This window comes from Engystomops pustulosus, chromosome 5 (genome assembly GCF_040894005.1).
Source record: "Engystomops pustulosus chromosome 5, aEngPut4.maternal, whole genome shotgun sequence".
Lineage (NCBI taxonomy): Eukaryota > Metazoa > Chordata > Amphibia > Anura > Leptodactylidae > Engystomops > Engystomops pustulosus.
Window position 1 is genome coordinate 214,100,694 of NC_092415.1, and position 18,383 is coordinate 214,119,076.

General features: G+C 48.2%; 1 protein-coding gene across 5 annotated transcripts in view; it reads left to right on the top strand.

The window, feature by feature from the left end:
- Positions 1-18,383, top strand: part of LOC140133894 (SCO-spondin-like) — a 235,870-nt gene that overhangs the window by 139,508 nt on the left and 77,979 nt on the right. For all 5 annotated transcript variants that reach the window (XM_072154576.1, XM_072154577.1, XM_072154579.1 and 2 more), the window contains exons 56-65: positions 325-489; positions 707-886; positions 978-1,100; positions 1,218-1,335; positions 1,431-1,556; positions 1,653-1,744; positions 1,995-2,168; positions 2,249-2,419; positions 16,619-16,871; positions 16,948-16,994. In XM_072154576.1, coding sequence (XP_072010677.1) covers positions 325-489; positions 707-886; positions 978-1,100; positions 1,218-1,335; positions 1,431-1,556; positions 1,653-1,744; positions 1,995-2,168; positions 2,249-2,419; positions 16,619-16,871; positions 16,948-16,994 — 1,449 coding nt within the window. The remainder of the gene's footprint in view (positions 1-324; positions 490-706; positions 887-977; positions 1,101-1,217; positions 1,336-1,430; positions 1,557-1,652; positions 1,745-1,994; positions 2,169-2,248; positions 2,420-16,618; positions 16,872-16,947; positions 16,995-18,383) is intronic.

Consider the following 18,383-nt stretch of genomic DNA (forward strand, 5'->3'; position numbering starts at 1 on the left):
GTTTTATGTTCATTTCCTTCACCCAAGTGCTACAGAAGCATCTGAACAATGATGAGGTTCTCTCAGGGTCTTCAGAAACCTGCCCTAAACATAAGGTCGAAGTTTAAGGAGAACTTATCTTGAGTTGAGAATTAGACTGGGACAAGCCCAGGTTATATAAGGTAAGGAGACTGATGGCCTCTAACATCTCCCCTAAGGAAATCTAGGCCTGTGCAAGAATTTGGGCCGTCCATCAGTTTTCTTCTAGGGCACTTGGATCTCAGATTGTCCCTTTCCTGGGATCTCAGTGGAAATGACTTGTAGTCTCTTCTGCTGTTTCTACAGTGGATTGTATCCTGTCCCCGTGGACATCGTGGAGTGACTGCAGCCGTTCCTGTGGACTCGGGGGAATGTTCCGGCGCAGAGATGTGATCAGGGAACGTCTGCCTGGAGGACATTGTGCTGGAGCCCAATTTGACAGTAAAAGCTGCTTTGTAAAGGCTTGTCCAGGTAAAAAGAATAAAAATTCACAGATGAGATAGAGGTGTAAGCACAAGGGGGGCCTAAATCATAGGGGCTTCACCATTAGTGATATCTATCTGCCCTTTGGCCTGCAGCTACCCTTGTAGTGGCTCAGGAGCCATGTGTAGCTTGTGACCCCATGCTGGTGTTTTTGTCCTAAAAGTAGTAGTTTTGACAACCGTCGTGGAATGTTTGTTCTCCCTAGTGAACGGAGCCTGGTCCCACTGGGGAGAGTGGTCTCCGTGTGACGCCATATGCCAAGGAGGAACCAAGTCTAGAAGAAGGCAGTGTGAAGACCCCCCACCTAAAAATGGAGGTCTCCCATGTACTGGAGAATCTGTGCAGACCAAGTCATGTAATCTGCAACCCTGTGGAGAATCGGAAGGTACGGAGACGTTCAGGGAATAGTGGGCTGGCCCGACCTGTGATGTGACCATGTGGTCATCTAGTGACCTCTTCCTGCTTTATGTTGACAGATTGTGGACCTGAGATGATTTATGTTCGCTCTGGAGACTGTAAATCCTACCAGATGGAGCCGTGTCCCCTGATCTGCCGTGGCCTTAACGCAGAGATCCTGTGTACCAGTGACTGCATGGAAGGTAGGTGGCCACCACTATTACAGGCCTGGGCTGATGTCTGGCAAGGGTAGCTTTGCAATCCTTAATGACTCCAGTCCTCCCATTCTTCTGGACATGATGCCCCATGTTATTGCACAGGTTGTCGCTGTCCCCGGGGCTTGTACCTCCAGGACGGTCGCTGTGTGAACATCAGTCAGTGCCGCTGTAGTGTGGAGACCCCAGAGCAGACGTCCAGCCATGATGACTGCAGTGTGTGGTGAGGACCCACGAGGGCAGATATTAAACTAGTTAACCCTTCCTCTTGTCGATAACTCATGTGATATAGTCTCTAATGTCTGTCTCTTTCGCTAGTGAGTGTCGTGATGGGAAGATGACATGTGACAGCTCAGCTTGTGGCGTGGACTGCGGGTGGTCTGCTTGGTCTCAGTGGACCCCGTGTGACCAGACATGTGGGAGCGGAGTACAGGAAAGATTCAGGTACACAGCGGGCGCCTTACATTTTGTATCATGGGGGTCTTGTTTCCCAATGTCATAGTGGGAGCAGCATGTGACACACTTGTCTCATTCCTCCAGGTCTCCATCCAACCCACCCAGCACCAATGGCGGTGCCCCCTGCGAAGGAGACATCCGGGAAGTACGAGAGTGCTACACGCCCTGCTACAATGGTGAGAAATCCTGCACAATGGTATTATAAAGGATCCACCGGAGGCCGAGCTCTACCTGGTGCCTCGGCTCTTCCATATCTACATATTACACTGACAGGAGCCCCAGAAAGAGGGGACAGGGCTACCAGGGGCATTTGGCTATGTCACTAATGACTTAGTCTGTGTGTGGATGAGTTGAGCGGGGGCGGGTCACTGGATATGGGCCCCACCCTGTCTCATTTCACATTCTGCTGATCTCCTTCCCCACCAGATACAGACTTGATGTGGAGTGAGTGGACCGCCTGGACTTCGTGCTCCAGGACCTGCTTCTATGATGTGGAAAGTACAGGACTACGGAGAAGGTTCCGGCACTGTAACCACTCAGAGTCGCTCTGTGTGGGAGAGTCCATGCAGGAGGAGACATGTGACACCCCCCCCTGCCCTGGTCAGTATATGTGGTATAGGGCAGGTCACCTACATGCACTCAGTATATACCCACATGATGACCCTCTTCTTATCTCACAGTGGTCGGGGGCTGGTCACCCTGGAGCTCCTGGACGGAATGTACAGCCACCTGTGATTCTGGAGTCCAAACAAGGAACCGCTCATGTTCTAAGCCTGTTCCCCTTCACGGGGGCCCTGAGTGCAAGGGGCCCCACATGCAGACGAGGGAATGTAACACCCAGCCCTGCAGAGGTAAGTAGCTCCCCCCTGCTTCCTATGTTGAGGGGGGTCTTATAAAGGGAGAGCTGCAGTTAGCACAGTCCTAATTTGCTGTCATAGCAGTCGGGAGGAAACAGGGGGCTGTGTTGGCTGCCTAAAAAAGGGGGTTAAACCCCCGGGCCAAACACCCAGCCCACAGATGGTGAATCGGCAGGAGCAATGATCCAAGCTCACGGCTCCGGTTACATCCAAGATGGCAGATATAATCATCCATAAAATGGAGACACGTGCACAGGTTACCTTGAAGGCCCAAGCCCAAAGCTGCTGCACTGGTGATAAGTAGTGTATAGACATGGCCCCGGATGGTGCAGTGTCCCCTCTATCTTGCCTGGACCCTTCTATCTAGAGAGGCTCTGCTGGCTTCTCTATAGCATATGTAGAGTAGGTCCTACTACCAACTCTATATTCTCTCTGGTGTAGGTCCTCCTGTCTTCTCTATAGTCTCTGGTGTAGGTCCTACTACCAACTCTATATTCTCTCTGGTGTAGGTCCTCCTGTCTTCTCTATAGCCTCTCTTGTGCAGGTGCTCCTGTCTTCTCTATAGTCTCTGGTGTAGGTCCTCCTGTCTTCTCTATAGTCTCTGGTGTAGGTCCTCCTACCTTCTCTATAGTCTCTGGTGTAGGTCCTCCTGTCTTCTCTATAGTCTCTGGTGTAGGTCCTCCTGTCTTCTCTATAGTCTCTGGTGTAGGTCCTCCTGTCTTCTCTATAGTCTCTGGTGTAGGTCCTCCTGTCCTCTCTATAGCATATGTAGTGTAGGTCCTACTATCAACTCTATATTCTCTCTGGTGTAGGTCCTCCTACCTTCTCTATAGTCTCTGGTGTAGGTCCTCCTGTCTTCTCTATAGTCTCTGGTGTAGGTCCTCCTGTCTTCTCTATAGTCTCTGGTGTAGGTCCTCCTGTCTTCTCTGTAGTCTCTGGTGTAGGTCCTCCTGTCTTCTCTATAGTCTCTGGTGTAGGTCCTACTATCAACTCTATATTCTCTCTGGTGTAGGTCCTCCTGTCTTCTCTGTAGTCTCTGGTGTAGGTCCTCCTGTCTTCTCTATAGTCTCTGGTGTAGGTCCTACTATCAACTCTATATTCTCTCTGGTGTAGGTCCTCCTGTCTTCTCTATAGTCTCTGGTGTAGGTCCTCCTGTCTTCTCTATAGTCTCTGGTGTAGGTCCTCCTACCTTCTCTATAGTCTCTGGTGTAGGTCCTCCTACCTTCTCTATAGTCTCTGGTGTAGGTCCTCCTGTCTTCTCTGTAGTCTCTGGTGTAGGTCCTCCTGTCTTCTCTATAGTCTCTGGTGTAGGTCCTACTATCAACTCTATATTCTCTCTGGTGTAGGTCCTCCTGTCCTCTCTATAGCATATGTAGTGTAGGTCCTACTATCAACTCTATATTCTCTCTGGTGTAGGTCCTCCTGTCTTCTCTATAGTCTCTGGTGTTGGTCCTCCTGTCTTCTCTATAGTCTCTGGTGTTGGTCCTCCTGTCTTCTCTATAGTCTCTCTAATGTAGGTTCTTCTTTCTTCTCTATAGTCTCTGGTGTAGGTGCTCCTGTCTTCTCTGTAGTCTCTGGTGTAGGTCCTCCTGTCTTCTCTATAGTCTCTGGTGTAGGTCCTACTATCAACTCTATATTCTCTCTGGTGTAGGTCCTCCTGTCCTCTCTATAGCATATGTAGTGTAGGTCCTACTATCAACTCTATATTCTCTCTGGTGTAGGTCCTCCTACCTTCTCTATAGTCTCTGGTGTAGGTCCTCCTGTCTTCTCTATAGTCTCTGGTGTAGGTCCTCCTACCTTCTCTATAGTCTCTGGTGTAGGTCCTCCTACCTTCTCTATAGTCTCTGGTGTAGGTCCTCCTGTCTTCTCTATAGTCTCTGGTGTAGGTCCTCCTGTCTTCTCTATAGTCTCTGGTGTAGGTCCTCCTGTCTTCTCTGTAGTCTCTGGTGTAGGTCCTCCTGTCTTCTCTATAGTCTCTGGTGTAGGTCCTACTATCAACTCTATATTCTCTCTGGTGTAGGTCCTCCTGTCTTCTCTATAGTCTCTGGTGTTGGTCCTCCTGTCTTCTCTATAGTCTCTCTAATGTAGGTTCTTCTTTCTTCTCTATAGTCTCTGGTGTAGGTCCTCCTGTCTTCTCTGTAGTCTCTGGTGTAGGTCCTCCTGTCTTCTCTATAGTCTCTGGTGTAGGTCCTACTATCAACTCTATATTCTCTCTGGTGTAGGTCCTCCTGTCTTCTCTATAGTCTCTGGTGTAGGTCCTCCTGTCTTCTCTATAGTCTCTGGAGTAGGTCCTCCTACCTTCTCTATAGTCTCTGGTGTAGGTCCTCCTGTCTTCTCTATAGTCTCTGGTGTAGGTCCTCCTGTCTTCTCTATAGTCTCTGGTGTTGGTCCTCCTGTCTTCTCTATAGTCTCTGGTGTAGGTCCTTCTGTCTTCTCTATAGTGTCTCTGGTGTAGGTCCTCCTGTCTTCTCTATAGTCTCTCTTGTGCAGGTGCTCCTGTCTTCTCTATAGTCTCTCTTGTGCAGGTGCTCCTGTCTTCTCTATAGTCTCTGGTGTTGGTCCTCCTGTCTTCTCTATAGTCTCTGGTGTTGGTCCTCCTGTCTTCTCTATAGTCTCTGGTATAGGTCCTCCTGTCTTCTCTATAGTCTCTGGTGTAGGTCCTACTATCAACTCTATATTCTCTCTGGTGTAGGTCCTCCTGTCTTCTCTATAGTCTCTGGTGTAGGTCCTCCTGTCTTCTCTATAGTCTCTGGAGTAGGTCCTCCTACCTTCTCTATAGTCTCTGGTGTAGGTCCTCCTGTCTTCTCTATAGTCTCTGGTGTAGGTCCTCCTGTCTTCTCTATAGTCTCTGGTGTTGGTCCTCCTGTCTTCTCTATAGTCTCTGGTGTAGGTGCTCCTGTCTTCTCTATAGTCTCTGGTGTTGGTCCTCCTGTCTTCTCTATAGTCTCTGGTGTAGGTCCTTCTGTCTTCTCTATAGTGTCTCTGGTGTAGGTCCTCCTGTCTTCTCTATAGTCTCTCTTGTGCAGGTGCTCCTGTCTTCTCTATAGTCTCTCTTGTGCAGGTGCTCCTGTCTTCTCTATAGTCTCTGGTGTTGGTCCTCCTGTCTTCTCTATAGTCTCTGGTGTAGGTCCTCCTGTCTTCTCTATAGTCTATGGTGTAGGTCCTCCTGTCTTCTCTATAGTCTCTGGTGTAGGTGCTCCTGTCTTCTCTATAGTCTCTGGTGTTGGTCCTCCTGTCTTCTCTATAGTCTCTGGTGTAGGTCCTCGTGTCTTCTCTATAGTCTCTGGTGTAGGTCCTCCTGTCTTCTCTATAGTCTCTCTGGTGTAGGTCCTCCTGTCTTCTCTATAGTCTCTCTGGTGTAGGTCCTCCTGTCTTCTCTATAGTCTCTCTGGTGTAGGTCCTCCTGTCTTCTCTATAGTCTCTCTGGTGTACGTCCTCCTGTCTTCTCTATAGTCTCTGGTGTAGGTCCTCCTGTCTTCTCTATAGTCTCTGGTGTAGGTCCTCCTGTCTTCTCTATAGTCTCTGGTGTAGGTCCTCCTGTCTTCTCTATAGTCTCTGGTGTAGGTCCTCCTACCTTCTCTATAGTCTCTGGTGTAGATCCTCCTGTCTTCTCTATAGTTTCTGGTGTAGGTCCTCCTGTCTTCTCTATAGTCTCTGGTGTAGGTCCTCCTGTCTTCTCTATAGTCTCTGGTGTAGGTCCTCCTGTCTTCTCTATAGTCTCTTGTGTTGGTCCTCCTGTCTTCTCTATAGTCTCTGGTGTAGGTCCTCCAGTCTCCTCTATAGTCTCTGTTGTTGGTCCTCCTGTCTTCTCTATAGTCTCTCTTGTGCAGGTGCTCCTGTCTTCTCTATAGTCTCTGGTGTAGGTCCTCCTGTCTTCTCTATAGTCTCTGGTGTAGGTCCTCCTGTCTTCTCTATAGTCTCTCTGGTGTAGGTCCTCCTGTCTTCTCTATAGTCTCTGGTGTAGGTCCTCCTGTCTTCTCTATAGTCTCTGGTGTAGGTCCTCCTGTCTTCTCTATAGTCTCTGGTGTAGGTCCTCCTACCTTCTCTATAGTCTCTGGTGTAGATCCTCCTGTCTTCTCTATAGTTTCTGGTGTAGGTCCTCCTGTCTTCTCTATAGTCTCTGGTGTAGGTCCTCCTGTCTTCTCTATAGTCTCTGGTGTAGGTCCTCCTGTCTTCTCTATAGTCTCTTGTGTTGGTCCTCCTGTCTTCTCTATAGTCTCTGGTGTAGGTCCTCCAGTCTCCTCTATAGTCTCTGGTGTAGGTCCTCCTGTCTTCTCTATAGTCTCTCTTGTGCAGGTGCTCCTGTCTTCTCTATAGTCTCTCTTGTGCAGGTGCTCCTGTCTTCTCTATAGTCTCTGGTGTTGGTCCTCCTGTCTTCTCTATAGTCTCTGGTGTAGGTCCTCCTGTCTTCTCTATAGTCTATGGTGTAGGTCCTCCTGTCTTCTCTATAGTCTCTGGTGTAGGTGCTCCTGTCTTCTCTATAGTCTCTGGTGTTGGTCCTCCTGTCTTCTCTATAGTCTCTGGTGTAGGTCCTCGTGTCTTCTCTATAGTCTCTGGTGTAGGTCCTCCTGTCTTCTCTATAGTCTCTCTGGTGTAGGTCCTCCTGTCTTCTCTATAGTCTCTCTGGTGTAGGTCCTCCTGTCTTCTCTATAGTCTCTCTGGTGTAGGTCCTCCTGTCTTCTCTATAGTCTCTCTGGTGTACGTCCTCCTGTCTTCTCTATAGTCTCTGGTGTAGGTCCTCCTGTCTTCTCTATAGTCTCTGGTGTAGGTCCTCCTGTCTTCTCTATAGTCTCTGGTGTAGGTCCTCCTGTCTTCTCTATAGTCTCTGGTGTAGGTCCTCCTACCTTCTCTATAGTCTCTGGTGTAGATCCTCCTGTCTTCTCTATAGTTTCTGGTGTAGGTCCTCCTGTCTTCTCTATAGTCTCTGGTGTAGGTCCTCCTGTCTTCTCTATAGTCTCTTGTGTTGGTCCTCCTGTCTTCTCTATAGTCTCTGGTGTAGGTCCTCCAGTCTCCTCTATAGTCTCTGTTGTTGGTCCTCCTGTCTTCTCTATAGTCTCTCTTGTGCAGGTGCTCCTGTCTTCTCTATAGTCTCTGGTGTAGGTCCTCCTGTCTTCTCTATAGTCTCTGGTGTAGGTCCTCCTGTCTTCTCTATAGTCTCTCTGGTGTAGGTCCTCCTGTCTTCTCTATAGTCTCTGGTGTAGGTCCTCCTGTCTTCTCTATAGTCTCTGGTGTAGGTCCTCCTGTCTTCTCTATAGTCTCTGGTGTAGGTGCTCCTGTCTTCTCTATAGTCTCTCTGGTGTAGGTCCTCCTGTCTTCTCTATAGTCTCTCTGGTGTACGTCCTCCTGTCTTCTCTATAGTCTCTGGTGTAGGTCCTCCTGTCTTCTCTATAGTCTCTGGTGTAGGTCCTCCTGTCTTCTCTATAGTCTCTGGTGTAGGTCCTCCTGTCTTCTCTATAGTCTCTGGTGTAGGTCCTCCTACCTTCTCTATAGTCTCTGGTGTAGATCCTCCTGTCTTCTCTATAGTTTCTGGTGTAGGTCCTCCTGTCTTCTCTATAGTCTCTGGTGTAGGTCCTCCTGTCTTCTCTATAGTCTCTGGTGTAGGTCCTCCTGTCTTCTCTATAGTCTCTTGTGTTGGTCCTCCTGTCTTCTCTATAGTCTCTGGTGTAGGTCCTCCAGTCTCCTCTATAGTCTCTGTTGTTGGTCCTCCTGTCTTCTCTATAGTCTCTCTTGTGCAGGTGCTCCTGTCTTCTCTATAGTCTCTGGTGTAGGTCCTCCTGTCTTCTCTATAGTCTCTGGTGTAGGTCCTCCTGTCTTCTCTATAGTCTCTCTGGTGTAGGTCCTCCTGTCTTCTCTATAGTCTCTGGTGTAGGTCCTCCTGTCTTCTCTATAGTCTCTGGTGTAGGTCCTCCTGTCTTCTCTATAGTCTCTGGTGTAGGTCCTCCTGTCTTCTCTATAGTCTCTCTGGTGTAGGTCCTCCTGTCTTCTCTATAGTCTCTGGTGTAGGTCCTCCTGTCTTCTCTATAGTCTCTGGTGTAGGTCCTCCTGTCTTCTCTATAGTCTCTGGTGTAGGTCCTCCTGTCTTCTCTTTAGTCTCTCTGGTGTATGTCCTCCTGTCTTCTCTATAGTCTCTCTGGTGTATGTCCTCCTGTCTTCTCTTTAGTCTCTCTGGTGTAGGTCCTCCTGTCTTCTCTATAGTCTCTGGTGTTGGTCCTCCTACCTTCTCTATAGTCTCTGGTGTATGTCCTCCTGTCTTCTCTATAGTCTCTGGTGTAGGTCCTCCTGTCTTCTCTATAGTCTCTGGTGTAGGTCCTCCTGTATTTTCTATAGGCTCTGGTGCACGTCCTCCTGTCTTCTATATAGTCTCTGGTGTAGGTCCTCCTGTCTTCTCTATAGTCTCTGGTATAGGTCCTCCTGTCTTCTCTATAGTCTCTGGTGTAGGTCCTCCTGTCTTCTCTATAGTCTCTGGTGTAGGTCCTCCTGTCTTCTCTATAGTCTCTGGTGTAGGTCCTCCTGTCTTCTCTATAGTCTCTGGTGTAGGTCCTCCTGTCTTCTCTATAGTCTCTGGTGTTGGTCCTCCTGTCTTCTCTATAGTCTCTGGTGTAGGTCCTCCTGTCCTCTCTATAGCATATGTAGTGTAGGTCCTACTATCAACTCTCTATATTCTCTCTGGTGTAGGTCCTCCTGTCCTCTCTATAGTCTCTGGTGTAGGTCCTCCTGTCTTCTCTATAGTCTCTGGTGTAGGTCCTCCTGTCTTCTCTATAGTCTCTGGTGTTGGTCCTCCTGTCTTCTCTATAGTCTCTGGTGTAGGTCCTCCTGTCTTCTCTATAGTCTCTGGTGTAGGTCCTCCTGTCTTCTCTATAGTCTCTGGTGTAGGTCCTCCTGTCTTCTCTATAGTCTCTGGTGTTGGTCCTTCTGTCTTCTCTATAGTCTCTGGTGTAGGTCCTCCTGTCTTCTCTATAGTCTCTGGTGTAGGTCCTCCTGTCTTCTCTATAGTCTCTGGTGTAGGTCCTCCTGTCTTCTCTATAGTCTCTGGTGTAGGTCCTCCTGTCTTCTCTATAGTCTCTGGTGTAGGTGCTCCTGTCTTCTCTATAGTCTCTGGTGTAGGTGCTCCTGTCTTCTCTATAGTCTCTGGTGTAGGTGCTCCTGTCTTCTCTATAGTCTCTGGTGTAGGTCCTCCTGTCTTCTCTATAGTCTCTGGTGTAGGTCCTCCTGTCTTCTCTATAGTCTCTCTGGTGTAGGTCCTCCTGTCTTCTCTATAGTCTCTGGTGTAGGTCCTCCTGTCTTCTCTATAGTCTCTGGTGTAGCTCCTCCTGTCTTCTCTATAGTCTCTCTGGTGTAGGTCCTCCTGTCTTCTCTATAGTCTCTGGTGTAGGTCCTCCTGTCTTCTCTATAGTCTCTGGTGTAGGTCCTCCTGTCTTCTCTATAGTGTCTCTTTTGTAGGTCCTCCTGTCTTCTCTATAGTGTCTCTGGTGTAGGTCCTCCTGTCTTCTCTATAGTGTCTCTGGTGTAGGTCCTCCTGTCTTCTCTATAGTCTCTGGTGTAGGTCCTCCTGTCTTCTCTATAGTGTCTCTGGTGTAGGTCCTCCTGTCTTCTCTATAGTCTCTCTGGTGTAGGTCTTCCTGTCTTCTCTATAGTCTCTGGTGTAGGTCCTCCTGTCTTCTCTATAGTCTCTGGTGTAGGTCCTCCTGTCACTGCACATAGTACATAGGACACTGCACATAGTACACACTGCACATAGTACACAGGACACTGCACATAGTACACACTGCACATAGTACACAGGACCCTTCACTTAGTACACAGGACACTGCACATACTGCACAGGACCCCTGCACATAGTACACACCGCACATAGTACATAGGACACTGCACATAGTACATAGGACACTGCACATAGTACACAGGACACACTGCACATAGTACACAGGACACACTGCACATAGTACACAGGACACACTGCACATAGTACACAGGACACACTGCACATAGTACACAGGACACTGCACATAGTACACACACTGCACATAGTACACACACTGCACATAGTACACACACTGCACATAGTACACACACTGCACATAGTACACACACTGCACATAGTACACACTGAACATAGTACACAGGACCCTGCACATAGTACACAGGACCCTGCACATAGTACACAGGACCCTGTACATAGTGCACAGGACACTGCACATAGTACATAGGACACTGCACATAGTACACAGGACACTGCACATTGTACACAGGACACTGCACATTGTACACAGGACACTGCACATTGTACACAGGACACTGCACATTGTACACAGGACACTGCACATTGTACACAGGACACTGCACATTGTACACAGGACACTGCACATTGTACACAGGACACTGCACATAGTACACACACTGCACATAGTACACAACCTGCACATAGTACACAGGACACTGCACATGGTACACAGGACACTGCACATGGTACACAGGACACTGCACATAATACACAGGACCCTGCACATGGTACACAGGACACACTGCACATAGTACACACACTGCACATAGTACACACACTGCACATAGTACACACCCTGCACATAGTACACACACTGCACATAGTACACACTGCACATAGTACACAGGACACTGCACATAGTACACAGGACACTGCACATAGTACACAGGACACTGCACATAGTACACAGGACACTGCACATAGTACATAGGACACTGCACATAGTACATAGGACACTGCACATAGTACATAGGACACTGCACATAGCACACAGGACACTGCACATAGCACACAGGACCACTGCACATAGCACACACTGCACATAGTACACACACTGCACATAGTACACAACCTGCACATAGTACACAGGACACTGCACATGGTACACAGGACACTGCACATGGTACACAGGACACTGCACATGGTACACAGGACACTGCACATGGTACACAGGACACACTGCACATAGTACACACACTGCACATAGTACACACTGCACATAGTACACAGGACCCTGCACATAGTACACAGGACCCTGCACATAGTACACAGGACACTGCACATAGTACACACTGCACATAGTACACAGGACACTGCACATAGTACACACCCTGCACATAGTACACAGGACACTGCAAATAGTACATAGGACACTGCACATAGTACACACTGCACATAGTACACAGGACACTGCACATAGTACACAGGACACTGCACATAGTACACAGGACACTGCACATAGTACACAGGACACTGCACATAGTACATAGGACACTGCACATAGCACACAGGACACTGCACATAGCACACAGGACACTGCACATAGTACACACTGCACATAGTACATAGGACACTGCACATAGTACACAGGACACTGCACATGGTACACAACCTGCACATAGTACACAGGACACTGCACATGGTACACAGGACACTGCACATAGTACATAGGACACTGCACATAGCACACAGGACACTGCACATAGCACACAGGACACTGCACATAGCACACAGGACACTGCACATAGCACACAGGACACTGCACATAGTACACAGGACACTGCACATTGTACACAGGACACTGCACATTGTACACAGGACACTGCACATAGTACACAGGACACTGCACATAGTACACAGGACCCTGCACATGGTACACAGGACACTGCACATGGTACACAGGACACTGCACATGGTACACAGGACACTGCACATGGTACACAGGACACTGCACATGGTACACAGGACACTGCACATGGTACACAGGACACTGCACATGGTACACAGGACACTGCACATGGTACACAGGACACTGCACATGGTACACAGGACACTGCACATGGTACACAGGACACTGCACATAGTACACAGGACACTGCACATAGTACACAGGACACTGCACATAGTACACAGGACACTGCACATAGTACACAGGACACTGCACATAGTACACACTGCACATAGTACACAGGACACTGCACATAGTACACAGGACACTGCACATAGTACACAGGACACTGCACATAGCACACAGGACACTGCACATAGCACACAGGACACTGCACATAGTACACACTGCACATAGTACATAGGACACTGCACATAGTACACAGGACACTGCACATGGTACACAACCTGCACATAGTACACAGGACACTGCACATGGTACACAGGACACTGCACATGGTACACAGGACACTGCACATGGTACACAGGACACTGCACATGGTACATAGGACACTGCACATAGCACACAGGACACTGCACATAGCACACAGGACACTGCACATAGCACACAGGACACTGCACATAGTACACAACCTGCACATAGTACACAGGACACTGCACATGGTACACAGGACACTGCACATGGTACACAGGACACTGCACATGGTACACAGGACCCTGCACATAGTACACAGGACACTGCACATAGTGCACAGGACACTGCACATAGTACATAGGACACTGCACATAGTGCATAGGACACTGCACATAGTACATAGGACACTGCACATAGTACATAGGACACTGCACATTGTACACAGGACACTGCACATAGTACACAGGACACTGCACATAGTACACAGGACACTGCACATTGTACACAGGACACTGCACATTGTACACAGGACACTGCACATTGTACACAGGACACTGCACATTGTACACAGGACACTGCACATTGTACACAGGACACTGCACATTGTACACAGGACACTGCACATTGTACACAGGACACTGCACATTGTACACAGGACACTGCACATTGTACACAGGACACTGCACATTGTACACAGGACACTGCACATAGTACACACACTGCACATAGTACACACTGCACATAGTACACAGGACACTGCACATAGTACACAGGACCCTGCACATAGTACACAGGACACTGCACATAGTACACACTGCACATAGTACACAGGACACTGCACATAGTACACACCCTGCACATAGTACACACCCTGCACATAGTACACAGGACACTGCACATGGTACACAGGACACTGCACATGGTACACAGGACACTGCACATGGTACACAGGACACTGCACATGGTACACAGGACACTGCACATAGTACACACACTGCACATAGTACACAGGACACTGCACATAGTACACAGGACACTGCACATAGTACACAGGACACTGTACATAGTGCTCAGGACACTGCACATAGTACACACACTGCACATAGTACACACTGCACATAGTACACAGGACACTGCACATAGTACACAGGACACTGCACATAGTACACAGGACACTGCACATAGTACACACTGCACATAGTACACAGGACACTGCACATAGTACACACCCTGCACATAGTACACAGGACACTGCACATAGTACACAGGACACTGCACATGGTACACAGGACACTGCACATGGTACATAGGACACTGCACATGGTACACAGGACACTGCACATAGTACACACACTGCACATAGTACACAGGACACTGCACATAGTACACAGGACACTGCACATAGTACACAGGACACTGTACATAGTGCTCAGGACACTGCACATAGGACACTGCACATAGTACATAGGACACTGCACATAGTACACAGGACACTGCACATAGTACACAGGACACTGCACATTGTACACAGGACACTGCACATTGTAAACAGGACACTGCACATTGTACACAGGACACTGCACATAGTACACACACTGCACATAGTACACACTGCACATAGTACACACTGCACATAGTACACACTGCACATGGTACACAGGACACTGCACATGGTACACAGGACACTGCACATGGTACACAGGACACTGCACATGGTACACAGGACACTGCACATGGTACACAGGACACTGCACATGGTACACACACTGCACATGGTACACAGGACACTGCACATAGTACACAGGACCCTGCACATAGTACACAGGACACTGCACATAGTGCTCAGGACACTGCACATAGTACATAGGACACTGCACATAGTACATAGGACACTGCACATTGTACACAGGACACTGCACATTGTACACAGTACACTGCACATTGTACACAGTACACTGCACATTGTACACAGTACACTGCACATGGTACACAAGACACTGCACATGGTACACAGGACACTGCACATGGTACACAGGACACTGCACATAGTACACCCTGCACATAGCACACAGGACCCTGCACATAGTACACACTGCACATAATACACAGGACACTGCACATAGTACACAGGACCCTGCACATAGTACACACTGCACATAATACACAGGGCACTGCACATAGTACACAGGACACTGCACATAGTACACAGGACCCTGCACATAGCACACAGGACCCTGCACATAGTACACAGGACCCTGCACATAGCACACAGGACCCCTGCACATAGTACACAGGACACTGCACATAGTACACAGGACCCTGCACATAGCACACAGGACCCCTGCACATAGCACACAGGACCCCTGCACATAGTACACAGGACCCCTGCACATAGTACACAGGACCCTGCACATAGTAAACACTGCACATAGTACACACACTGCACATAGTACACACACTGCACATAGTACACAGGACCCTGCACATAGTACACAGGACCCTGCACATAGTACACACTGCACATAGTACATAGTACACCCCCTTGCACATAGTACACACCCCCTGCACCTAGTACACAGGACACTGCACATAGTACACACCCTGCACATAGTACACAGGACACTGTACATAGTACACACCCCCTGCACATAGTACACACTGCACATAGTATACAGGACACTGCACATAGTACACAGGACCCTGCACATAGTACACAGGACACTGCACATAGTACATAGTACACATTGCACATAGTACACAGGACACTGCACATAGTACACACTGCACATAGTACATAGTACACACTGCACATAGTACACACTGCACATAGTACACAGGACACTGCACATAGCACACAGGTCCCTGCATATAGTACACAGGTCCCTGCACATAGTACACAGGTCCCTGCACCTAGTACACAGGACACTGCACATAGTACACACCCCCTGCACCTAGTACACAGGACACTGCACATAGTACACACCCTGCACATAGTACACAGGACACTGTACATAGTACACACCCCCTGCACATAGTACACACTGCACATAGTATACAGGACACTGCACATAGTACACAGGACCCTGCACATAGTACACAGGACCCTGCACATAGTACACAGGACCCTGCACATAGTACACAGGACACTGCACATAGTACATAGTACACATTGCACATAGTACACAGGACACTGCACATAGTACACACTGCACATAGTACACACTGCACATAGTACATAGTACACACTGCACATAGTACACACTGCACATAGTACACAGGACACTGCACATAGCACACAGGTCCCTGCATATAGTACACAGGTCCCTGCACATAGTACACAGGTCCCTGCACATAGTACATAGTACACACTGCACATGGTACACAGGACACTGCACATAGTACACAGGCCCTGCACATAGTACATAGTACACACTGCACATAGTACACAGGACCCTGCACATAGTACACACCCTGCACATAGTACACAGGTCCCTGCACATAGTACATAGTACACACTGCACATGGTACACAGGACACTGCACATAGTACACAGGCCCTGCACATAGTACATAGTACACACTGCACATAGTACACAGGATACTGCACATAGTACACAGGACCCTGCACATAGTACACAGGACCCTGCACATAGTGCACAGGACACTGCACATAGTACCCCCCTGCACATAGTACCCCCCTGCACATAGTACACACTGCACATAGTACACACTGCACATAGTACATACCCCCTGCACATAGTACACACTGCACATAGTACACACTGAACATAGTACACATAGTACCCCCCTGCACATAGTACACACTGCACATAGTACATACCCCCTGCACATAGTACACACTGCACATAGTACATACCCCCTGCACATAGTACACATAGTACATAGTACACACTGCACTGTTTTTGATAAATGTGAGCCTCTGTATTGTAGTTCCTTCTGGTTTCTCTAAGTCTCAGCTGTGAAACATAAATCTAGATGAATTTTCAGGGACTGAAGCCTAGAACTTTTTTATTTCCCACTTCTGAGATTTCTTTCCATTTTGTGCTCTTCCCATTGTTTTTGCCTCTCAGACTCTTGTCCGGGCTCTATGGTCTACCAGACGGCGGCGGAGTGCCGCAGAGGGGGAGGGGCCTGCCCGCGACTGTGCCTGGACCAGGCGGCACATGTGGAGTGCGCCGCCAGCTGCTACGAGGGCTGCTACTGCCCGGAGGGGCTCTTCCTACAGAATAGTAGCTGTGTCCCCCGCAGCGAGTGCGTCTGCTACCACCGGGGTGAGGTGCTGTCACCAGGGGAGGTCCGGACACTGGATGCCTGTAATAACTGGTCAGTGCCCCCGTGTAGTGTCACAATGTGGTGTATGATGTTCCCTGGACACTTATGTTCTTGTGTCTTCCTCCAGCACATGTTCCTCTGGAGAGATGGTCTGCAGCTCCGAGCCTTGTCCAGGTAACCACCCTCTTCACCTGAGAAGACCACGGACGGCCATATTCACTGTCTAGAATCCAACAAGGGCAATAGCGCCCATTACCCTGAAACACTGATGTATCCGTCCCTTTAAAACCCAATTAGCAGCACTTTTAAGCAGTCCGTTGATAAATGCGTTTTTGACAGGTTTTACCAATTATCTTATGCATGCGTTTTTTTAACAGGCCAAAAACTGGTTCACGGCCCTGGACTGTGCAAAACGTGCACCCTTTCCTTCCCACAATTTTAAAATTAGTTGCTACCATGGGGGATTTATTAATTTTGGCACAGAACTTTTTCTGCTCCATTTGAACAAAAGGTTTTGCATACACTTTTTGTAAACTTCCCCACTTTCCAAAAAGCTACAGTGTGAGGAACCATGAGTAGATGTGTAGACACATTTATACTCCTCATATGGTGGTCTGGTTGAGTAGATGTGTAGACACATGTTATACTCCTCATATGGTGGTCTGGTTGAGTAGATATGTAGACACATGTTATACTCCTCATATGGTGGTCTGGTTGAGTAGATGTGTAGACACATGTTATACTCCTCATATGGAGGTCTGGTTGAGTAGATGTGTAGACACATGTTATGCTCCTCATATGGTGGTCTGGTTGAGTAGATGTGTAGACACATGTTATGCTCCTCATATGGTGGTCTGGTTGAGTAGATGTGTAGACACATGTTATACTCCTCATATGGTGATCTGGTTGAGTAGATGTGTAGACACATTTATACTCCTCATATGGTGGTCTGGTTGAGTAGATGTGTAGACACATTTATACTCCTCATATGGTGGTCTGGTTGAGTAGATGTGTAGACACATGTTATACTCCTCATATGGTGGTCTGGTTGAGTAGATGTGTAGACACATTTATACTCCTCATATAGTGCTCTGGTTGAGTAGATGTGTAGACACATGTTATGCTCCTCATATGGTGGTCTGGTTGAGTAGATGTGTAGACACATGTTATGCTCCTCATATGGTGGTCTGGTTGAGTAGATTTGTAGACACATGTTATACTCCTCATATGGTGGTCTGGTTGAGTAGATGTGTGGACACATTTATACTCCTCATATGGTGGTCTGGTTGAGTAGATGTGTAGACACATGTTATACTCATCATATGGTGGTCTGGTTGAGTAGATGTGTAGACACATGTTCTGCTCCTCATATGGTGGTCTGGTTGAGTAGATGTGTAGACACATGTTATACTCATCATATGGTGGTCTGGTTGAGTAGATGTGTGGACACATTTATACTCCTCATATGGTGGTCTGGTTGAGTAGATGTGTAGACACATGTTATACTCCTCATATGGTGGTCTGGTTGAGTAGATGTGTAGACACATGTTATGCTCCTCATAT